At 37.9% G+C, this 17,153-nt stretch overlaps 1 protein-coding gene across 5 annotated transcripts in view; it reads right to left on the minus strand.

Moving 5' to 3' along the window:
* The window catches only part of CLN8 (CLN8 transmembrane ER and ERGIC protein), a 53,877-nt gene that overhangs the window by 6,062 nt on the left and 30,662 nt on the right, over positions 1–17,153 (minus strand). For 4 of the 5 annotated variants that reach the window (XR_013172472.1, XR_013172473.1, XR_013172474.1 and 1 more), the window contains exon 3: positions 14,323–16,735. Coding sequence is in view for 1 of the 5 variants with exons in the window: in XM_077153012.1 (XP_077009127.1) it covers positions 16,412–16,735 (324 nt within the window). In the remaining 4 variants the exon portion in view is untranslated. Of the gene's footprint in view, positions 1–10,756; positions 16,736–17,153 lie in introns of those variants that run through there. The other variant, XM_077153012.1, reaches the window with a different exon arrangement.

A 17,153-nucleotide genomic window follows, 5' to 3' on the forward strand; every position in this document is an offset into this window, starting at 1 on the left:
GAAGATATTTGTGTCCCATGTGAATGTGCACCAGAGAGTGACTTCAGCAGAGGAAGGTTTGAATAATCAAGTGGATAAGATGACCCATTCTTTGGATACTAGTTAGCCTCTTTCCCCAGCAACTCCTGTCATTGTCCAATGGGCTCATGAACAAAGTGGTTATGATGGCAGGGATGGAGATTATGCATGGGCTCAGCAACATAGACTTCCACTCACCAAGGCTGATCTGGCTATAGCCACTGCTAAGTGCCCAATCTGCCAGCAGCAAAGACCCACACTCAGCCCCCATTATGGCATCATCCCCCGAGGTGATCAGCTGGCTACATGGTGGCAGGTTACATTGGACCACTTCCATCATGGAAAGGGTAGTGATTTGTTGCAATTGTAATAGACACATACTCTGGACATGGGTTTGCTTTGCCTGAATGCAATGACAAAACTACTATCCATGGACTTATAGGCTACCTTAAATATCATCATGGTATTCCACATTGCATTGCTTCTGATCAAGAAACCCACTTCACAGCAAATGAAGTGCAGAAATGGGCACATGCTCATAGAATTCTCTGGTCTTATCATGTTCCCCATCATCCAGAGGCAGTTTCATTCATAGAATGGTGGAATGGCCTTTTGAAAACTCAATTACGGGGCTAACTAGGCGGCAATACCTTGCAGGGCTGGGGTGATGTTCTCCAGGAAGCTGTGTATACTATGAATCAGCATCCACTGTATGGTGCTGTTTCTCTCATAGATAGGATCCATGGGCCAGGAATCAAGGGGTGGAAATGGGAGTGGCACAACTCACTATTACCCCTAATGATCCACTAGGAAAAGTTTTGCTTCCTGTCCCTATGACCTTGAGCTCTGCTGGTCTACAGGTTTTAGTTCCAGAAGGGGGAGTGCTTCCACCAGCAGAAAGAACAATGCTTTCATTAAACTACAATCTAAGACTGCCATTTGGTCACTGTGGGCTACTCATGCCCCTGGATCAACAAACCAGGAAGGGGATTACTTTACTGGCTGGGGTGATTGATCCAGACTTTCAGGGGGAAATATGACTGTAACTACACAGTGGAGGTAAAGAAGAGTTTTTCTGGAATATAAGGGATCCCCTGGGGCATCTTTTAGCACTACCATGCTCTGTGATAAAAGTCATTGGAAAACTTCAATAACCCAATCCAGGAAGGACTACCAATGGCTCTGAAATTTAAGGAATGAAGGTTTGGGTCACCCCACTAGGCAAAGAATGACAGCCAGCTGAAGTGCTTGCTGAGGGTAAAGGGAACATGGAATGGGTAATGGGAGAAGGTAGAGAAGGTAGCGATAAATATGAACTACGACCACGTGATCAGTCACAGAAATGAGTACTGTAATGGTATGACTATTTCTTCCCTGCTTTGTAATTAGTATCTATGTATTTATACATAAATCAAATATCTTTGTTTTCTTCATTATTTTATCCTCTTTATCATATGACATAAGCTGTTTTTTTTTTTTTTATATATACATGGGCAGGCACTGGGAATCGAACCCAGGTCCTCTGGCATGGCAGGCAAGCATTCTTGCCTGCTGAGCCACCGTGGCCCACCCATAAGCTGTTTTTTTTTTTTAATAGTATTTAAGTTGTAAGATATCAAGTTTAAGAGTGAATATTACCCAAGGACTTGCACCCCATTCTGGACAGATTTAATGCATTTCTGGATGTATGCAGGATAGTTGAGTATAGCTCAACAGTTAAATGAGGAAAAAAATGTATCTGTTATTGTTTTCTATTTAGAGATTAAGTATGTTTAAGGTGATGTGTATAGCTGTCAAGTTGACAAGGAGTGGAATGTCATGGTCAGATTCATGTGTCAACTTGGCCAGGTGGTGGTGCCCGGTTGTCTGGTCCGGCAAGCGCTGGCCCATCTGTTGCTATAAGTACATTTCATGAACTTCAATCATGACCATATTGGTTGCATCCACATCTGATTGCTAAGAGGATTGTCCTCTGCAATGAATGATGCTTAATCTAATCACCAGACGGCTTTTAAGGACGATTCAGAAGAGACGATCGCTTTTCCTGCTTCAGCCAGCCAGCCTCTCCTGAGAGTTCATTGGAGCTGCCAGCTCGTGGCTCGCCCTACATATCTTGAATTCTTCCATCCCAATGGTGTCCAGCCAGCTTTTCCTGAGAGTTTGTTGAGGACCTTCACTGGAGCTGCCAGCTTGCACCTGCCCTACAGACCTTGAACTCTGCATCCCCATGGTTTCTTGAGACAATTTTATAAATTTTATATTTACAGATCTCTCCTGCTGATTCTGTTTCTCTAGAGAACCCTAGCTAATATGCTCCCCAGTCAAAAGACATAGACTGGCAGAATGGACTAAAACACAATCAACATCTATATGCTGTCAACAAGAAACTCACTTTAGACCTAAGGAAAGAAGCAGATTGAAAGTAAGGTATTGAAAAAAGATATTTCACACAATAATCAGAAAAGAGTGGGTATAGCTATACTAATATCTGACACATTTGACTTCAAATGTAAAACAATTAAAAGATAGAAAGAAGGACACTATATTAATAAAAGGAACAATTCATTAAGAAGACATAAGAATCATAAATATTTATGCACTGTTCCGGAGTCCCCCAAAATAAATGAGGTACATCCCCAAGGGTTCCACACACTAGAGTAACTTTCCAGAAACCTACAACCTCCAGATGGGTCCCTGGGCCAGATAAGTCCTGAAACCTAGAAGCCCCAGTTTCTCCAAAACTTCAGATAGTTCCATCTCCCTACCCCATAATAGTGACAGACCTTTCCAACATGAAAAATTAGAATGGTCATATATCAAACACCCCTAAAGAGAGTGATAGAAAGATCAAAGGTGGTGGTGGAATTATACAGAGAAGATAGGATTTAACAAATGAATATGTTTGCTGAATCATTAAATTGATATCTCTTTTAGTCTAAAGCAGTTAGAAGTAAAAACCTATAATTGTGGAATTGTAATCTATGCCAAACTCTGAAATATGTTCTACAACTAATTGTGGTGCTGTGCCTTGAAATTTGCTTTTCTCTATATATGTTATTTTCCACAAAAAAGAAAAAAATCAATTGTGATGATAAAAAATATATTTATGTCTTCTAGCCTCCTATATTCCGGAGTAGCTAGAAGGAAAAATCTGAGAGGATCATATGGTAGCCCATGACAAACTCTAGGATCAGTCCTGTAACTACTTGTTGAAGACTGCTTTGAAAACTGTTTCTTTTCTCTTTCTTTGCTTTATATATATGTTATATATATGAAGTACAAAACACTGAAGGGAGAAGAAGACACCTTTACAATAATAGTTGGAGACTTCAATACACTACTCTCATCCATGAACAGAACATCTACACAGGGGCTCAATAAGGAGACAGATATTTTGAATAATATAATAATCACTGTTAATTACCATCACAATAATGTGTAGAATCACCTCTATTTCCAAACATTTACAATCAACTTTACTACAAATTCTGCATAAATTAAGCACCAGCTCCCCATTCTCTGCCCTCATCCTATCTTTTGTTGACCCATGTTCTGTATATTAATACCATGAGTTTACTTGTATATTTTGTTCATACTAGTGAGGTCACACAGTATTTGTCCTCATGTGTGTGACATTTCACTCATCATAATGTTCTCAAAGTTCACCCATGTTGTCACATGCATCAGACTTCATTTCTTCTTATGGCTAAACAATATTTCATCATAAGTACGTAGCACATTTTATTTATCCATTTATTACCTGATACCTGGCTTGTTTCCATCTTTTGGCAATTGTGAGTAATGCTGCTATCAATATTGGCCTGCAAATATCTGATTGCGAACCTGCCTGCCGTCCTTCTGAGTATATACCTAGTAGTGGAATTGCCAAATCATATGGCAGTTCTGTATCAACTTCCTGAGGAACCACCAGACTATCTTCCAGAGAAAATGTATCATTCAACATTCCCACCAACAGTGAATAAGTGTTCTAGTTTCCACATACTCTCCAACACTTGTAGCTTTCTGGTTTTTAAAAATAGTGGCCATTCTAGTAGGTGGGAAATGATATCTCATTGCAGTTTTGATTTGCACTTCCCTAATAGCTAGTGGTATTGAACATCTTTTAATGTGTTTTTAGTCATTTGTACATACTCTTTGGAAAATGTCTATTTGAGCCTTTTGCCCATTTTTTAATTGGGTTGTTTGACATTTTATTATTGAATTGTAGGATCTCTTTGTATATTCTGGATCTTAAACTCTTATTGGATATGTGTTTTTCAAATATCTTCTTCCTTTGAGTAGCTTGCCTTTCACCTTCTTGACAAGTCCCTGTGTATCACAAAAGTATGCAGTTTTGAGGAAGTCCCATTTATCTATTTTTGTTCTTTGCTCATACTTTGAGTGTAGGTCTAAGAAGCACCCTACTACCACAAGATCTTGAAAATGCTTCCCTAGATTTTCTTCTAGGACTTTTATGGCCCTGACATTTATATTTAGGCCTTTTAATCCATTCTGAGTTAATTCTTATATGAGGTATGAGATAGGGTCCTCTTTCATTCTTTTGGATATGGATACCAGTTTTCCCAGCACTAATTGTTGAAGAGACTGCTATCTCCCAGTCAGGTGGACTTGGCAGCCTTGTCACAAATCCATTGACCATCGAAGTGAGGGTCTACATCTGAACTTTTAATTCTATTTCAGTGGCCAATATGTCTATCTTTATGCCAATACCATGCTTTTTTGATCACTGTAGCTTTGCAATGTGCTTTAAATCAGGAAGTGAGAGTCCTCCAATGTCATTTTTTCTTTCTCAAGATGTTTTTGACTTAGGTTGGATTATATGATGTGTGTGTGAATAAAATTGTTTAAAAATGAAAAAAAAATCTTGTTTTTGGCATTCAGGTCCCTTAACCTTTCCATGTAAATTTGATAATTGATTTTTCCAATTCTGTAAAGTAGGGTGTTGGAATTTTGTTTGGGTGGAATTGACACCTTCACAATATTTGTCTCCCAATCCATGAACATGGAATGTCCTTCCATTTATGTAGGTCTTCTTTGATTCCTTTTAGTAATGTTTTATAGTTTTCTGAATAGAGGTCCCTTAAAACCTTGGTTAAGTTTATTCCTAGATATTGGATTCTTTTAGTTGCTATTGTAAATGGAGATTTTTCTTGATTACCTCATTAGATTGTTCATTATTTGTGTATAGAACCACTCCTGAGTTGTGTGTTAATTGTGTATCTCACTGCACCCATTTACTAGCTCTAATAGCTTTGTTGTAAATGTTTAGGTATAGAATTATATCACCTGCAAAGAGTGATTGATTTGCTTTTTCCTTTCTGATTTGGATGCCTTTTATTTCCTTTCCATGCTAATTTCTTTACTTAGAACTTCTAGCTCAATGTCAATAACAGTGATGGCAGGGGTATCCTTGTCTTGTTCACAATCTTAATGGGAACGCTTTCAGTCTTTCAACACTGAATATGATGTTAGCTGTAGAGTTTACACATATGCCCTTTATCATGTTGAGGAAGTTCCTTCTATTATCAATTTTGAAGTTTTTTTTATCAAGAAAGGAGGGTGGATTTCATCAAATACTTTTCAATCGAGATGATCATGTGGTTTTCTCTTTTGACTTGTTAATGTAACATAACATTAACAAATATTACATCTATTGATTTTCTTGTATTTGAACCACCCTTGCATACCCAGGATAAAAACAACTTGATCATAGTGTATAATTCTTTCAATGTGTAGTTGGACTTGATTTGCAAGTATTTTTTTAAAGATTTTTGCATCTGTGTTCATTAGAAAGATTGGTCTGCAATTTTCTTTTCTTGTAGTATCTTTATCTGGATTTGGTATTAGGGTGATGTTGGCTTCATAGAATGAGTTAGGTGGCATTTCCTCCTTTGAAACATTTTTGAAGAGTTTGGTAGGATTGATAATAATTTTTATTGGAATAATTAATAGAATTCACCTGTAAATACATCTGGTCCTGGGATTTTCTATGTTGGGAGGTTTTTTTATGGCATGGGCAGGCTCTAGGAATAGAACCCGAGTCTCTGGCATGGCAGGTATGGTAGTTAGATTTAGTTGTCAACTTGGCCAAGTGAAGGCTTAGGCTGTTGCTGTGGACTTGAGCCAATGGTACATGAACCTTATCTGTTGCTAATTACATCTGCAGTCAGCTAGAAGGAGGGCCTGCTGCAATGAATGATGTTTGACTTAATTGGCTGGTGCTTAAATGAGAGAGCACAACATAGCACAGCCTAAGCAGCTCAGCATACCTCATCTCAGCACTTGCAGCTCAGCCCAGGCCTTTGGAGGTGCCGAAAGAAATCACCCTGGGGAAAGTTGTTGGAACCCAGAGGCCTGGAGAGAAGGCCAGCAGAGACTATCCTGTGCCTTCCCACATAAGAAAGAACCTCAGTGGAAAGTTAGCTGCCTTTCCTCTGAAGAACTAACAAAACAAATCCCCTTTTATTAAAAGCCAATTCTTCTCTGGTGTGTTGCATTCTGGCAGCTAGCAAACTAGAACAGCAGGCAAGAATTCTGCCACTGAACCACCATTGCACCATGGTGATGTGACCCATTCAATTGTGGTAACTTTTGATTAGATGGTTCCCATGGAGATGTATTTCTACCCATTCAAGTTCGGGGTGCTTACTGGAGCCCTTTAAGAGGGAACAATTTTTGGAAGAGCAACAAGAGCCCACACAGCCAGAGATTTTGGAGTTGAAGAAGGGAAACACCCCAGGGAGAGCTTTATGAAACAAGAAGCCAGAAGAGAAAGCTATCAGATGTCACCATGTTTGCAATGCGCCTTTCCAGTTGAGGGAGAAATCTTGAATGTCATCAGCCTTCTTGAACCAAGGTATCTTTGCCTGGATGCCTTAGATTAGACATTTCTATAGTCTTGCTTTAGTTGAAACATTTTCATGGCCTTGGAACCGTAAACTTGCAACTTGATAAATTCTCCCTTTTTAAAAGCTGTTCCATTTCTGGTTTATCACATTCTGGCAGCTAGCAAACTAGAATAGTGTGTTTCTAGCATATTGTACATTTTATCTAAGTTATCTAGTCTGTTTGCCTAACATTGTTCATAGTATCCTCTTATGATTGTTTATATTTCTGTAGGGTCAGTAGTAAATTCACCCTTCTCATTTCCAATTTTATTTTCATCTTCTCTCAGTTTTTGTCAGTCAAGATAAAGGATTGTAAATTTTACTGATCTTCCCAAAGAACTAACTTTTGGTTTTGTTGATTCTATTGTTTTTTTGTTTTGTTTTCAAATTCATTAATTTCGACTCTAATCTTTGCTATTTCTTTCTAGTTGCTTTGGGATTAGTTTTATGTTCTTTTTCTAGTTCCTCCAGGTATGTAGTTAGGTCTTTGATTTTTGCTCTTTCTTCCTTTTTATGTAGGCATTTCAGGCTATAAATTTCCCCTCAGCACTATCTTCACTGCATCCCATAAGTTTTGACATGTTGTGATCTCATTTTCATTTGCCTAGAGATATTTACTGATTTCTCCTTTTTAAAATATTGTTATTGAGAAATCTTCACACACATATAGTCCATAGATGCTGTACAATCCATAGCTCACAATATCATCACATAGTTGTGCATTGATCACACTGATCATTTTTAGAACATTTGCATCACTCCAGAAAAAGAAATAAAATGAAAAAAGAAAGAACTCAAATATTTAATACTCCTTACCTACTGATTTCTCCTGCAATTTCTTCTTCGACCCCTTGATTGTTTAATAGTGTGTTGTTTAACCTCCAAAAAATGTACGCATTTTCCAGCCCTCCATCTGTTGTTGATTTCTATCAACATCTTCCTGTAAACTACAAATAGGGGGAATCCTAAGTTCACAATGGCATGCACAAGATAAGATGAATGCTCAGAAAACATAGATCCCTGCAATTTCACCTTGGGCTATTCTTCTTAGTAAGAGGGCTAAACTCTAAAGTAGAATGCCCACTAATGCAGGGTTAATTTGCAAAGACTGTAAAATATGTTTCCTGCATTGACTTGCTGGTTTTTGTTAGCACCATATAAAGTTAAATTGATATCAAATCAACTTATAGATTTAGGATGCTAAACTTAAACGCTATGTTAACCACAAAGAAAATATTGGAAATACATGTACAGAAATAAATGAGTAGGGACTCAAAACTTTTCACTACACAAAAATCAAATAAATATGAAAATAGGCATTAAAGGAAGAACAAGGGAAAAAAACGTGTAAGACTTACAAAGACAAGTCTCAAAATGTTAAAATACTGAAATCATATAACGCATCTTTTCCAACCACAATGCAATGAAGCTAGATGGCAATGATAGAGGAAGAGCTGTAAATCACAAATATATATGGAAATAAAACAGCACACTCTTAAACAACCATTAGGTCAAAGAAGAAATCACAATGGTAACTAGGAAATAGCTTGAAATGAATGAAAACAAAGACACAACATACCCAAACTTACAGAATGCAGCAAAAGCAGTTCAGAGAGAGAAACTTATAGCTCTAAAAAGTCAGATCTCGAATTAGAGGTTTAATCTCATACCTGGAGGAAACAGAAAAAGAAGAGCAAAGTAAACCCAAAGCAAGTGGAAGGAAGGAAATAAAGATCAAAGTGGATATAAATGGAATATGGAACAAAAATTGCAATTGAGAGAATTAATGAAACTAAAAGTTGGATCTTTGAAAAGATCAGTAAAATCCACAAACCTTTCCTAGACTAACAAAGAAAAGGAGGACAAAATAACCAAAATCAGAAATGAAAGGGGGACATTATGACTAATCCCACAGAAATAAAAAGGATGATACTATGAATAAAAAAGGAGGTAACCTAGATGAAATGAACAAATTCCTAGAAACACGCAAACTGTCTAGTCTGACTGAAGAAGAAAAAGATGTTACCAGATGAGCAGCAAATAAAGAGACTGAAACAGAAATAATAAACAACAAAAGCCCAGGAGCAGATGGCCTCACTGATGAATTTTACCAAATATTCCAAAAAGAATTAACACTAATTCTTCTCAAACTCTTCCAAAAAAATTGAAGAGGAGGGGACACTTCAAACTTATTTCATGAAGCCAGCATCTCCCTATTATCAAAGTCAGATGAAGATACTACAAGAACAGAAAATTACAGACCAAGCTCACTAATGAATAGAGATACTAAAATCCTCAACAAAATACCAGCAAACTGAATCTCAACAGCACATAAAAATATAATACGTCATGATCAGTGGGTTTAATCCCAGTTATGCAAGGGTGGCTCAACATAAGAAAATCAACTAATATAATAAGCCACATTAAGAGAATGAAAGCAAAAACTACATCATCAACTCAAATGATGCAGAAAAGGCATTTGAAAAAATATAGTACCCTTTCCTGATAGAAATACTAAAAAAATAAAATACTGGGAATAGAAGGTAGCTTCCTCACCATGGTAAAGGTCATAAACAAAACCCCACAGCTAACACCATAGTCAATGGTGAAAGACTAGAGTCTCCCCGCTGAGGTCAGGAAGAAGACAGGGATGCCCACTGTCACCACTGTCATGCAACACGATATTGGAAGTTCTAACCAGAGCAATTAGGCAAGAAACAGAAATAAAAGTCCTCCAAATTGGAAAGGAAGAAATAAAACTTTTCATATTTGCAGATGACATGATCCTACATATAGAAAATCCTGAAAAATCTATAACAAAACTACTAGCACTAATAAATGAATTCAGCAAAGTGGCAGGGTACAAGATAAATATGCAAAAATCAGTTGTGTCTCTAATACGAGTAATGAAAAATCTGAAAAGGAAATAAAGAAAACAATTCCACTACCATAAAATTACAATTGCAACTAAAAACAAAAACAAATATCTAGGAATAAGTTTAACCAGGAATGTAAAGGTCTTACAGACATAAACTACAAAACTTTACAGAAAGAAATGAAAGACAATCTCAATAGTGAAAGGACCTTACATGTTCATGAATTAGAAGGCAAAATATAATTAAGATGTTGTGCTGGTTTGCCAGCTGCTAAAATGCGATATACCAGAACTGAAATGGTTTTTATAAAGGGGAATAATTTAATAAGTTACAAGTTTACAGTTCTAAGCCGATAAAAATGTCCAAACTAAGGCATCCAGGTAAAGATACCTTAGTCCAAGGAAGGTATGGGTCTGGAACAGCTCTGTCAGCTGGGAAGTCATGTGGCTGGCATCTGCTGCTCCCTTGTTCCTGGGTTCTCTTTCTTTCATCTTCTGTTCCTGTGGGGGCTCCTCACTTGGCCTCTATGGGGCTGGCTTTCATCTCTTGGCTTCCCTTGGCTCTCTTCAGGCTCTGGCTTGCCTAACATCTCATGGGAAGGCACACAGCTATGTCTTCTGGCCTCCAAGCATCTCCAAACATCTGTGTCTCTCCTTTCTGTTGGCTCTGAAGTTTCTATTGACTCTCTCTCTGTCAGCTCTGTCATTTCTGTTATTTCTGTCAGCTCTGTCTCTGTCAGCTCTGAGGTTTTTGTTGTTTCTGGTTCTCTCCAAAATGTTTCCTCTTTTAAAGGATTCCAGTAAACTAATCAAAATCCACCTGGAATAGGCAGAGCCACAGCTCCGTGGAGATAATCTAATAAAAATTGCCATCCTACTGTATTGAATCAGGATGATAAGAAATGACTGCCCCCACAAGATTGAATCAGGATTAAACATAGCTTTTCCAGGGTACATAATATTTTCACACCAGCATAGATGTCAATTCTTCACAGAAATCAAGGCTATTCCAATCAAGATTTCAACAGTCTTTTTTTGCAGAAATGAAAAAGTCAATCCTCAAATTCATATGGAAGGATAATGGGTCCCATATAGTCAAAAACAGTTTGAAAAAGAACAAAGTAAGACTCATACTCCTTGATTTTAAAATGTATTTAAAAGGCCACAAAATTCAAAATAGCATGGTACTGGCAAAAGAAAGGACATACAGACCAATGAAATACAAGAGAGAGACATAAAGAAGCCCTCACATCGATGACCAACTGATTTTTGGCAAGGGTACCAAATGGGAAATTGCAGTCTCTTCTACAAATGGTATTAGGAAAACTGGATATACATATGCAAGGGATGGATATGGACCTCAATACCTCATACCATATATAGACATTAACTCAAAATGGATTAAAGACCCATGTAACTAAATAACCTGTACAAAACAGTATAAGTCTCCAAAAACAAGGCATAGGGATACATTTTCAAGACCTTGTGTTAGGCAATAGTCTTTTTGATTATATGCCAAAAGAATGGGCAATCAAAGAAAAAATAGATAAACTGGACTTCAGCAAAATTAAAAACTTCTGTGTATCAAAGGTCTTCATCAAGAAAGGAAACAGTGAATCTACAGAATGGGAGAAAATATTTGGAAGCCATGTTTAACATCCAGAATCTAAAAAGGGTTTAACATTCAGAATCTAAAAAGAAATCCCGCAACTCAACAACAAAATGACAAACAACCCAATTAAAAAATCTACAAAAGACCTGAATACACATTTCTCCAAAGAAGATATACAAATGGCCAATACGGACATGAAAAGATGCTCAATATAATTAGCCATTAGGGAAACAGCAATTGAAACAACGAAATTTCATTACATCCACTAGACTGATTCCTATTAAAAAGAGGAAAATTACAAGTGTTGGAGAGGATGTGAAGAAATAGGAACACTCATTCATTGCTGGTGGGAACATAAAATGGTACAGCCACAGTAAGAAAGACAAATTTAGCAGTTCCTCAGAAAGTTAAGTATAAAATTACCACATGACCTGGCAATCCCACCTCTAAGGATATAGCCAAAGGAATTGAAGGTAGGGATTTACATATTAACACTTATAGTAGCATTAGTCATAATTACCAAAAGGTGGAATCAGCCCAAGTTTCCATCAACCCATGAATGGATAAACAAAATGTATATCCATACCATGAAATATTATTCAGCTATACAAAAGAATGAAGTTCTGATGCATGCTTCAACATGAATCTTGAAAACATCATGTTGAGTTGAGTGAACTAAGTAGACACAAAAAAGACAAATATTGTGGGATCTGATATGAAATAATTAGAACATGGAAATCCATAGTAAAAAACAAGAATACCAGTTCCCAGGGGTTGGGTGTAGGTCAGGAATCGGGTGTTAATCCTTAACTGGTAGGGTGTCTCAGTTTGGAATGATAGACAGTTTTCGTAATGGATGGTGGTAACTGTAGCACAACACTGTGAATGTAATGCCAATGAATTCATATTAACACCAGTGAATGTAATTAACACAAAGTCCAAAAAAAATGGGAATGTATACAACCTAAAATTGTATACCTATTACCAGAAGAAAAGCAAAACAAAACAAAACAATCATAGAACTGTATAACCGAAAGAGTGAAACTGAATGTAAACTATGGATTGGAGTAATAGTATAATTATGATAGCATTTCATCTATGGTAACAACAGTACCAAACTAAAGCAACATGTTAGTAACAGGGAAAACTTTAGAGGGAACTTTTGTACCTTCTGTATGATATCTCTATAGTCCTACAACCGCTCTAATATAAAGCAAAAACAAAGACATGATGCCTATACCTATGGTGTGAACGAAAGGGTAAGCTGATCTTCATGGCTTCACCTGGCTTCCTTGCCTGCTGGTTTCCATGGGCACTGACAAGAAATTGGAGTGTATTTATTCCTCCATCTCACTTCCCACTGGGCTAAGTTTTGATTACTGAAATTTAGTCAAGAGGCCTCTCCTGTGGCCACTGGTATATCCAGCCGCAGGAAACCCTTGAATTGAGGATGGGAGTGGCTTCCTAGCTGCTCTGTTAATACACCCTTCAATCAACCTTCTTCAATTACCCCTTTGAATTGTCATCAGTTTTCTGACAGGGCCCTGCTTGCCATGTACGGAAATTAAGATTATTCCTTCAACAGTTATGGCTGAGCACCTATCCTATGCCAGGCACTACTGCTACTTGGAATAAATTAGTGAGCAAAACAGACAAAAATCCCTGCCTTAGAATTGATATTCTGGTTACACAAAGATGTAACTAACTTTTTTCCTGGGAAAGATCTGTTAAGTATTTTAATATATTCTGTCCTAAACATTTGGCGAAGTGTCCCAGGTTACAGGTGCACTGATTTATTTGCTGTGCCTCCTTGGGCAAGTGGCAACCTTCCTGAGCTTCAACTGAAGAATGGGAACCAATAGTGCCTACTTCATAAAGAAATCATATATGTTATTTAGCACAGTGCCTAGCAAAAAATAAGCACTAAGCAGCTACCATGAGCCATGTTATAGCAAGTCCAGTGATACTTTGAGGAAACTGGGATACTGAGAAGAGAAATAGGCTTGATGTTACATTTAAGAGTGGGGGAGGAGAAGGTCAAGATGGCAGTATACAAAGTGTGAGATTTAGTTTGTCTTCTAGGGCAGTTAGTAAATGGCCAGGAACTGTCTGGAACAACTGTTTGGGTGACTTCTGAGACCAGATACACACCAACCAGGAACAATTTGAAGGACCGAGACTTAACATAAATTCATTGGCACAGAACTGTAAGTAAATTCTTCCACGCTGTGCCGCTCTCCCACTGGCACAGCAGGCTGACTCAGAGTCTCTCCCCAGTGGGAAACAGAAGCCCTCTCTACTAGGAACAAGGGTGGCAGAGCTCAACCACACTCCAACTGCGGGTTCGATTAACAAATTCGGCTGCTGAATATCAGCTCCAACCAGATAAATGTACAAAGCAAACAAGAAATACACCCTGTATCAGCTCCACTCACAGCAGACAGAAGGTAGGGTTGAGGAGAAATAAATAATTGAATAGATGAGATAGACAAGAATGGGGATAGAAAGTCTTCCTTTCCCAGAGAAAATGCCCTCTCCTATTTTTATTGAATCACTCAATCTCTTTGGCCTATTTTCCCCACTTTGAAAATAAATCTGGGTACAGAAAAATGTATCTCTACCAAAAGAAAAAAAAAGGGATTCTGGCAAACTGGACAGCACACAGCCTGGCTAAAGGCAAAAGCTATTTTTACCACTTCTGATAACTGCAATCATGTTGACACTTAAGGGCAACATTGCTAGACCTGAATTTTTTTTTTAAGAGATTCCAGAAATTCTGGTTGCTAGGTGAAATCTCTCATTTCAACATTTGCTCTCACTCTTAAATCATGTAACAGCCCACAAAACCCACCTGCAGCTGGAAGGCAATCAGTATACACCCAGTGAGTGAGACAAGCCTAGGCTCCCACCTTTGCACTTGGATGTTGAGTGCCTCCCTTTTCGCGGACACAGATTATAATCCACACACACGCAGTTGACCGGAGAATTAAATGATAGTGAAGAGACCCAGAAAAGTGGTGGGCAGATCTGGAAGGTAATATCAGTCTCTGGGTAATATTATGGCCTGGGTAATAAAGGTCAATAATGACCTTGAACTTAAGGTTTCAAAAACGTTTTTCTACCCCAGCGACCTGGTTTTAGTGTTCACTATTGAGAAGGTCCTGGTCAAAATGGGAATTAGTGTGTGCATAAGACAATAAAGTGGGTTACCTTACGTTCAGTATTTTTATGGCATGTATCTGTCTCTTTGCATTTAAGCAACTAATAGGACACACAGGGTGAACCCCTAAAAAGTTAACGTCCTCCTGGAGGTCAGACAAAAATTCAGCTAAATATTTCAAACTTCAAACTGAATGCTGAACACACAAAGACTTATCATCACATTGTTTATCTTCAAAGTTTAAGACATTCACAATGACATAAACAGGAAGATATATTTATTTTGAGAGACAGGGAGTGGCATCCATTTGGGTCCTGTAAACATCAGTTACATGAGTCTTCTCCGACGCAGCTGGAAAACACCAGCTGTCACTGCTTCTGCAAGAAAGGACACCACCGCTCAGCAAGTACACCATCACGGAGCTACAGGGATTCTGATTGAATAATCTTTATAGGGACATGATTTGCTGGGTAATTTTAATATTTAAGTCACTTCTTCAAATAAGATAAATAGGTATTACATGTCTTGACCTAAATATAGTCAATAATTTATAAAGTTTAAAGCACAGCTAATAAAAATGCACTACTGCCTAACAGCGCAAGTCACATCATTTTTAGGACCAATAAGCACAATGTGCTTTCAATAAAAAAAAATACATTTTATTTTCATTGCACACTCATGGCCAAAATAAAATTTTCTACATCTGTCGATAATGCTGCTAAGTTGATGGTGACAGAACTTGGACGCCAGTGGGAAAACAGGTCACTTTATCAGGCAGTTGAGAAAAGGATGACCTAACCCAAGCACTCTGGAATTCCATTCTAGGGAATGTTGCAAAAAACCTTCTAAGGATCTCAGGCTGCAACTGATGATAAGCTCTAAATGTGTCCAGAACTAGCCCACATCATGTAGGGCAACAGTGATCAATATCTTGAAATCTACAGAGAAACATCAAAATATTAGGCCCAATTTGGATACCTTTAGGTAACTTCCTCAATTTTAAAAGGTTCTAAAGTCTAGACAGGTCTGATTACTAAAATCCTGCCTTATTTAGTCAAATGAGCGACATAAGATGAATAAAAAATTCTCATTCTAAGTAAGGTTTCCTGATTACAACAACAAAAAAATTTCTTAAAAGAGGGACCTAACTTATCCCCACATTCACATGAGGGTGGGTAGATTTCAAGACTGGTTTCTTTTTCCCTACTGGGGTTATAAGCCTTTACAATGTCTTTATACCACTTGGCCACTAGATGACACTGTTGCATCATGTAGTTTTAAAATTTCGCAACTGGAAAATTGTAAGGGTAACAAGTCATACCACTTTCCAGCTTAGGCCGATTCTTTCCAAACTGAAAGAATCTGACTTTTGAATAAGAAACCCAAAATGTGGATGTGTGAATAGAAAGAATCAACGCTGACTCATCCACATTTACCACGTGAGCATTTCCAATTTGAAGTTACTCCAAGTGTTCAGACAAAGCCATGCTTCCTTCTCAACAGGCTGCAATGCCTCGATCCCAAGAACTCCTTTTCTTAAAGGAGGTAAAGTGGTCCAACACGGTTACGCCTACCAGGAATGAACCAAAACAGTTCAATTATAATGCCAAAAATCTGCTCCTGCAGGTAAACCAAGGGTTTACTCCAAGGCTACTTCAAAATTAATACTAATGAAATACGAAATTAGTATTTCACTTAGAAACAAGACTATAAACACAAATATTCACATCCTTTTATATATATATACATAAAAGTCACTCTTCAAGGAACTTCATATAAGCATGTGTGCTGCTATCTTGCAGGCAGGTATTATCAGAAGTCATTGGTTCCTGAAACAGTTATTGCTTCTTCTTCTGGAGAACTTGCCCATTGGTCCTTTCAGGTTGACGGCTTTTTGTTTCTGGTTGTGCAAAGTTCCAATCCACTGGATTGAGAAGTTGCTGAGTCTTCTTATGGGTCCAATATGGATTAAGGATTAGTGTAAGCAAAGCCAGTCCAACAAGGAAGAGTGCAAAATGCGGCAGATACAGACTGCTCATCAAACCATCCCAGTGCCAAAAGCACACCCACCACATGTGGTAGGTTAGGATCATGCGGCAGTGAAACATGTGAATCATCAGCCACTGATTTAGCTTCCAAAACAGAGACTCTGACCAGCCAGCCTGCAGAGGAGACAAGATAAATTCAAGTTTCAATACCACACAGTTAAAACCCATTCTTAACACTTTGTACTGTGAAACACAACATAGGCAGAAAAGTGACAGATTACAAAGTCCATTTTAACAAGCATGTATAGAACGAACTTCAAAGTATGGGATGGGTTACAGTTCCTCAATTTCAGGTATTTCCTTAGAGCTGCTCTTAAACATTGGAGACTAAAAGGAAACATCAATAATGATACAGTAGTCATTCTCATTTGTTAAATTCTATCTTCTCTGTTACAACCCCTCCCTTTCATTTGCTCCTTCTCTTGATCTTTAGGGATATTTGGGCAATGACCATTCTAATGTCTTCATGTTGAAAAGGGATGTCAACATTATGGGGTAGGGGGTGCAACTGGTTGATGTTCTTGGAGAGACT

This window comes from Tamandua tetradactyla, chromosome 3 (genome assembly GCF_023851605.1).
Source record: "Tamandua tetradactyla isolate mTamTet1 chromosome 3, mTamTet1.pri, whole genome shotgun sequence".
Taxonomy (NCBI): domain Eukaryota; kingdom Metazoa; phylum Chordata; class Mammalia; order Pilosa; family Myrmecophagidae; genus Tamandua; species Tamandua tetradactyla.